At 41.3% G+C, this 7,732-nt stretch overlaps 1 protein-coding gene across 1 annotated transcript in view; it reads right to left on the bottom strand.

Moving 5' to 3' along the window:
- Positions 1-7,732, bottom strand: part of LOC107734466 (stAR-related lipid transfer protein 13) — a 45,021-nt gene that overhangs the window by 8,358 nt on the left and 28,931 nt on the right. Inside the window, exons 5-12 of the mRNA XM_016546440.1 lie at positions 5,664-6,988; positions 5,320-5,490; positions 4,603-4,762; positions 3,343-3,541; positions 3,031-3,244; positions 2,427-2,541; positions 1,594-1,839; positions 877-1,094 (exon numbers count right to left, since the gene is read on the bottom strand). Of these exons, the coding sequence (XP_016401926.1) occupies positions 877-1,094; positions 1,594-1,839; positions 2,427-2,541; positions 3,031-3,244; positions 3,343-3,541; positions 4,603-4,762; positions 5,320-5,490; positions 5,664-6,988 (2,648 nt within the window). The remainder of the gene's footprint in view (positions 1-876; positions 1,095-1,593; positions 1,840-2,426; positions 2,542-3,030; positions 3,245-3,342; positions 3,542-4,602; positions 4,763-5,319; positions 5,491-5,663; positions 6,989-7,732) is intronic.

Raw genomic sequence — 7,732 nt, 5'->3', positions numbered from 1 at the left:
GCCTGTCAGAAATTATAGCACGTCAGCTGTCTTAACCGCGGCTTGTGTACTGCATCATTACTGTGTCTGTCACGCGACTCTGTTCCTCTTTCGGGCTTGAACTGATGGTAAAACTAACGACATTATTAACTGTCTTAATATTTACTTTGAAAGCTGAAGTGATTATGGTAAGGGGCGTTACATTTCCGAGGTGTGCTTGTGGTGTTCGGCCAATCACAATGCACTGGGTCAGTTGGCCAATCAGAGCAGACTGCGCTTGTCGGAAGGAGGGACTTTGTAGAAAACCTACAATAATGTACAGTATTTGAAAAATAATGATGTTTTTTGAACATTAAAGCATGTCAACATATTCTGTTACACCAAATACACAAAATAATGATCTTTAAAAAAGCATCATATGACCCCTTTTATTATCAAATAACATGCAATATTCCAGCTGAATGTTTTCCTTCGATCAGATTACTGTTTGTACCTCACAGCTGCGTATTTGTCAAGTGATGTTAAGCTGTAGTCTTACAGTGATATTTTGGGTATGACCTGGGTGGTCTAATTTGCTTAGCTGAAAGCATTTTATCTTGAACTAACACAGAGAAGTGTGCTTAGAGAGATTGGTGAGTGTCTTTTAGTAATACTCCATGAATGCCCAGCTGTTCAGCAGGGGTATGTGGGACCTTTTTACAACCTCGGTGTTCAGAGAATCACAAGAACTTAATGACGCACAAAAAGCCCTTGCTTCGGACATGTTTTTGTTACAACCATAATGGTGTGTAATCAGTTCATTTAGATATTTGCTAATGGCCTCAAACATGGGCTACCCAGGACACATGGCTTGAACAGTAAACAATACACAGTATCAGATCACGTTGTTGTACTCGCCTGAGCACCACAAAGTCTCTGTTGGGGTGAGGGGCCATGCTGTTCAGCTCATACTGGTACACCTCTGTCTGCTTGTCCAGAGTTTCTAGAACCTTCCACTGTAGCAGGTTACTGTCCCACAGGTGGCGCTCTCGCAGTATGCGGTTTAGCACCACAGATGGAGGAGCCTCCACCTCTACAGACACACGCCAGCGTCTCAACGGGGTCCCGTCTCCCACCTGTGAGAGACAGCAGACCTCCCTCAGACTTTTATTTATTTTATGGGCTTTTGGTCTTTTATTGGATAGGACAGTCAGAGCAGACAGGAAATAGGGGGTGGGAAATGACACAAGCCAGATTCAAACTTAGGTTGTCAATAAATGTGGCCATGCTCTTCCCAAACCATGTCTCTGTTTACATTTGTAATATTCGCATTATTTGTCCAAACTCATTTGCTTGTACTTTCATGAGCAATTCACTAAATGTAAAATCAAGATGTTAAGAGGATTTAATAAATAAATAGAATAAATAATAATTATTTAAATAATAAATATAAAAATAATTCTAAATAAATGAAAAATAAATGTTTCAATTCATACTATAGTTTTATGGAACTAATAGTGGGTATTATTATAAAGTAAATATTTACATTTAGTCATATATTTATTTAAACCATATATTCCATATAACATGAATGAATGAATTAATGAATCAATGAATTAATACATTTATTATTACCTTTTTTAATGATATCTCTGTATTGTCAACATTTGATCTGGTCACCCATCCCTTGGTCTTGTCTTTGGTCTCTTTCATCAGATTCTGTATCAAGCTCTCCAGATAAGAGCGACACGTGCTTTCCTCCTCTTCTTCATCTTCCTCGTCCTGTTGCGGCTGTTTTTTACAGAGCTCGTCCAAAGAGGGCGCCAGCAGCTCAGCTTCCATATATGAGTTCCTGGACTGAGAGACCATCTCCTGAGGAATCTGCACAAACCACATTAAAAAAAACACTTCAACAGAAGTCTCCTCTTGTCCTCCAACCCTGACTGATGATCCAACCGAATATTTATTCTACTATTCAAATGTTTGGGGTCAGTACGATTTTACACATAATATTTAACAATATTACTGTTTTACTGTATTTTTCATCAAATAAATACAGTAAAACAGTAATATTGTGAAATATTATTACTATTTAAGCTCTTTTCTATTCAAATATATTTTAAAATGTAATTTGTTCCTATGACGGCAAAGCTGAATTTTCAGCATCATTACTTCAGTCTTCAGTGTCACATGATTTCTTATTCTAAAATACTGATTTGGTGCTCAAGAAACATTACTTCTTAATGATTATAAAGTTATATAGTATATATAGAGAGATAGTTATATAGACTTTTTTTTTCAAAAGAACAGCACTTATTTGAAATAGAAAACTTTTGTACAAGTCTTAAGTGATTATAATAATCAGCTGAACTTTTTGTAATTGTTCTGCACACAATCTTATAAAACAACCACAATTTCTCAATGCACACACATCTCACGGCAAACATGTCAGAACATGCATCTTGTACCTCGAATAGGTGATTGCACTCAGCAATCATGTGCACGAGCCCCTGAGTGGCCGCAAGGTTCTCATTGAGGTCCTTTTGGTCTGGCCGCCCAGTGGCATACTTCCTCTGAATAGACCTGAATGCAACAGAAGACATCATATGCATGAGCTTCTATGTGATCCATAATATTTTCAAATTTTTTGTAGCTGCAAATGTATAAAACAAACTAATAAACCAATGAAAACCATCTATCATGGCGCATTTTATACATTTATATGAAGATCCAAAACATCTGATAAGTTTCATGATGCCCCCGTCCCCTTCAGGCCAGTCTGAGTAAGTTTAAGCTAAACTACCCCTCTCTTTTCTCCACACCTCCTCCCGTCTCTGGCCCTCAGGCCAGGTGTCTGCTCAGTGTCGAGTAATGCTCCCTAATGAACTCAATGATGGGGGAGTTGTCTGTATGTTGAGTTAATAAAACACTTCACACCTTCTCACGACACCTCAAGGCCCTGGAGACTTAATGACAAAGCACACATATCATCCTATAGCTCTTATACAATAATGAAAGCCTTTCTAAGTTGAGCACATGTGTTTGGAATGTGCAAAAACGGAATTCCGTTACCTAGGTGACAGGTTATCATTCTTCATGATGTTGAGGTGGAAGAGAGAAGGAGCGAGGCACACCGCCAGGTTCATTGGGGTCATCTGGTTCTCCTCAACAGAGGAAGTGACATCATTTAGGAAGCACAGCAGCGTCTGCAAGACCTCACGGTTTTCATCGGCCATTAACATGATAGCTGCCTGCACCGCCTGTAAGCGTTGTTCTTTAGGGACATCTGGGTAGACAGAGTATTATAGAGTGTTTTAGGGATTTGAAAGTACTGTAAGAAGTATTTGGGCAGAAAAGCTCGTAACAGACAGGAAATGCTCTTACACTGGTATATGTGGAGGATGGTCTCGCCCATTTTGCTTGTGAGGAGAGGCTCAGGCAAGTCTCTGAAGAACTGTTTGACCATGTCTGCCACATCATACGCTGACTGATCCTCGTAGTTCACATTTTGTGGAGAGGTATCACACATTTGCCGCAGAGCCTGAATACGAGACTTTACACCGGATTTACGGAAAAGTCCCACCTGAAACATAATGAGAAAAGCAAATAAGATTTGTATCTTTTTTACATAAAATGTGAGTGGTACTTGTGATTCTAGGGTGTTGTGTGTGGTAGCCTGGTTGCTGCTAAGTGGTTGTTAGGATTTGTTTGGGTGGCTGCTGAAGGTGTGGTCACATTCATCGTTGCTCAGTGAAATTTAGCTGGCGAAATCCATTCATCTCAATAGGAATCCTCATAATTGAGAGATTTACAAGGGCAAAAACGTCAAATCAAAACTGTTTGATTTGAAAGTGACCTCTGTGTGTGTGGCGCATCATGCATCGGGACGTTGCTGCTAAGTGGTTGTTAGGATTTGTTTGGGTGGCTGCTGAAGGTGTGGTCACATTCATCGTTGCTCAGTGAAATTTAGCTGGCGAAATCCATTCATCTCAATAGGAATCCTCATAATTGAGAGTTTTACAAGGGCAAAAACGTCAAATCAAAACTGTTTGATTTGAAAGTGACCTCTGTGTGTGTGGCACATCATGCATCGGGACACTATCGACAATAGACCTTTTTTGTACATTAAATTTAGCTAACGTGACCGGAGCTTTACTGAACCAAGTCAAAACATCCCACCTCAAAGTCTCTATGATGTTCTGGTCTATGGTTTGGGTCCCTTTTTCTATTTAAGCTTATGGACGTTTTTCAGTCATTTTTTCGTCTGCCAGACCAAAATCGTGTGTCTGATCACTTAGAAAAGAAATAGCACTCCTCGACTTAACAAGCCACACAATTAGAGGTATCATTCATAACCGCAACACAAACATTTGCTCAAAAACATAACCCTAAACATGAGCAATAGTAATAATGCACCATTAAAACAAAATGAAGCGAATACATTTTATTTTGTTTTGAATTACTAAGACATCAACATACAGGGAGAAAAAAAACACTATTAGGGTTTGTGTGGTTTATCTGTCTATAGGAATTGAGCAGTGGCTGGACATCAAGTTTTTTACTGAGTTTGGAATAACTTTGACTCTGGCCTAACTTAGAACGAACCTTATAATCAGTCTTGCAAATGTGAATGAAACTGTGTACCTGGTCCAAACACTGGCTCCTTAAAAAGCGCAGGGCGAGCTGTAAGCTTATGGGCAGAGGGTGTCCGTACCGCTGAACATGGACAATCAGAGGAACACCGAATACCATCTTATCCTTGTAGTCTGGTCCCTTCATTCTCTTCATAAATTTTGGCACTGACCTAAGAACATATACACAGAGTACTGAGAAGAGGACTGTGTGTAGGATCTGCTATAAGAATCTTGATTATATATAACGCAAGGGGGAGTGTGAATGGAAGAGTGCACAGAGTTTAAAGGCAGAACTGTGATGTAGATGGCAGGATGAGATTGTTCCACAAGCTCTGGAGTTTTAACACAAAACTCGCTTAACTGAGGAGACACTTTTATCGGTGTGTCATTCAATAAGAGCAAAGAACTGACTAGAATTCCCCTAATCACATCCCACAGGGATTTTCCCTAACTGATTCATCTTATTGCTTCAACATGTATGTATATACCCTTCAAAAGTCTGGGATTTTTTTTTTTTTTTTGAAAGACATTAATCCTTTTATTCAATTTAATTGAAAAGACATTTATGTTAGAAAAGATTTCTATTGCAAATAAATGCTGTTCTTTCAAACCTTCTATTTATCAAATAATCCCAATAAATGTACGTATCACCATTTCTACAACTGTTTTCGACATTGATAAAAAGAAATGTTTCTTGAGCACTAAATCAGCATATTAGATAACTCACCAAGTCCACCCATGCTTGTTGGACATGGAGTATTTCTCCATAATAGCAGTGAGACGCAATAAAGAAAACTTCTGCAGCAAGCTAAGCTGGCCCACTGATTGGCTGGATATCTGTAGCGAGATTCCTGATTGGCCGAGGAGGTTTGACATCCTGAAGCTGGGCCATCTAAGACTAGAAATACAACAGCAACATGATATATTCATGAAAAGATCATTTAATGCTCTCTAAAGTATAAATAAAAATTCAAGTTAGCAGAAAGACATGTATATGTGATTTCTTGGAAGAAAGTCTTATTTTAGTCTCATAAATGACTGCCTCTCAGTATATCCATCCTGAAGTCTCACCGTGGTCGTGTCAGGGAAGCCCCCACCCCTGAGTCCCTCCTCTCTCTGGTGCTGGAGATGTTTGTTTCATTTAACGAAAGCCCATCCTTGTTGCCGTCGCTCGGTGTGGTCAACCCTTTGATTGCAGAAGTCCCCTCGAAGTCCGGTGTGATTTGACTGGAAGACTGGCCGTCAATAATCTTCTGCTCCCGCCCCCTGCCGCCATCCCCCTCCCCTTCACTCTCCGGCAAGACGTTTTTGGACCAGTGGTCCACGATCTGCTGCAGGCCATTCACATGCTGCAGAATGTCATCCAAATGTGGGAATATATCCTCCTTCTCAAGGTCCAATAAGTCCCCCGCGCTCGCGTAGAGGTGTGAGCCAGGTACGTTATCGTACACACTGATCCTACTGCCTCGCGGGCAGCAGCGTGTCGCAGGCCGGAGTTCCCTCCCGCCAACTTTCCTGCACTTGAATGGCTTCGGCTCTGAATCCAGAACCTTCCCGTGTTCCTTACTGGCTGGCGTCAGACTCTCGATTGACAGCGCTTTAGGGAAGGTACCAGGTTTGTGATCTTTTGGGATGTGCACCAATAGCTCGTCATAGGAGCGAAACTCATTTTTGCGGCTCCGTTCGACCGGTCTCGTCCTCTGGGGAGCGCCGGTGAGAACATCGATGTCCTCTAGGTAGATGCCTGCACGTTTACCAGGAGGATACAACTTTGAGACACGTCCCTTCATGTTCGGTGTGCTTTCGGCACTACCGCTGGTCTCAGATTGGCTGCTAGCCTCACTGCTGGCCAGCGAATTTGGGCAGTTGTTAGCTGGTGGCATGTTTTCAGCATTTAGAGGCCCGCCGTTGAAAATCTGAACACATCGTAGAGTCTTTAGTGCCTCTGGCTCGCTTTGCAGAACTGGGCCGCTAATAACCAAAGAGCGCCGCTCAGAGCGATCCATCGATGGCCCCCACGTCCGACCCAGTGTTTCCATCCTCCTCAGGAAGTCTTTGGCGCGTGTGCGTCCACGTCGCCTGCTCTTGGCGGGTAGTGAACCGTAATGAGGCAGCTCTCTGGGCAAGTGCAGTGGGGTGAGCGAGGCAGAGCCAGACATGGCAGCCAAAGAGTCTTCACTGTGCAGGGAGCAGATCTCTGGCTCGCTGAGGTCTGTCAGAAAGCTCTCGCTGCTCACAGTGGTCCGGAGACCCTCACCCCCCTCAGAGGGGCTCCGCTCCTCTGCTCTACCCAGTAGGTAATCGATGTCTTGCAGACGTGACCAGCACCGACTGTTCCACTCAAACGTCCATCTATTACTGATGGCCAACAGGTCCTCCTCATCAGAGTCCTCACTCTGCATGCACCAAAAAAGCACAGGATTAAAATTTGTTGACATGTTTTTTGAGTGTTTCAGTGTTCCTAAACTAAAGATATAGAATATTGTCCTTATTTAGTAGTACAACTAAAACTGACTTACAATTCTCACTCAGTGGACGATAAAATGGGTGAATGCTCCCATAGAGAAATATCACCAAGATTTGGGGATGGGTACTTTGTTTTCACTAGGGCCAGTATGCAACCACCTAGCAACACCACGGCAAACCATTTTTTTTTTCAGTTAATATAAAAATATGCATCCAATTTTTGTTCCTTAAAAGACAACTGATTGCATTAAAAGTGTATACACTACATAAAGAAATATATAAACAAATATGAAATATGAACACTGTTAAAACAAATAACCTATCTTTCTCTATTATATTTAAATATAAATATATAAAAATTAAAATCAGCTTTTTTTTGGTGATTAACTTGATGATGGAAACCATGGGATATTAAGGGTTCTTTGTACAGATATTAACAATATGTTTTGTAGTTAGTAAAGCCCAGGCACATGTGCTCACACAGCACAAGAAAGAGCTGTGAAGGGCTCTGACACTCTCCTAATATTGTATGCGTCTGTACCTGTGTACCTTCACAACCCGTTTCCTATTTAAAGTATAACAGACCTCATACGTTTAAATAGAGTAAGTGTGATGATGTCAAAAGAGGCTCATGGTATTTAAAAAATGTCATACAAGCTGGTTTGGGGAATTCT

This window comes from Sinocyclocheilus rhinocerous, unplaced genomic scaffold, assembly GCF_001515625.1.
Source record: "Sinocyclocheilus rhinocerous isolate Xijiao unplaced genomic scaffold, SAMN03320098_v1.1 scaffold1211, whole genome shotgun sequence".
In the NCBI taxonomy this organism is placed as follows: domain Eukaryota; kingdom Metazoa; phylum Chordata; class Actinopteri; order Cypriniformes; family Cyprinidae; genus Sinocyclocheilus; species Sinocyclocheilus rhinocerous.
Note: the sequence above shows the minus strand (reverse complement) of the source record. Positions and strands in the feature narration are given on the sequence as shown.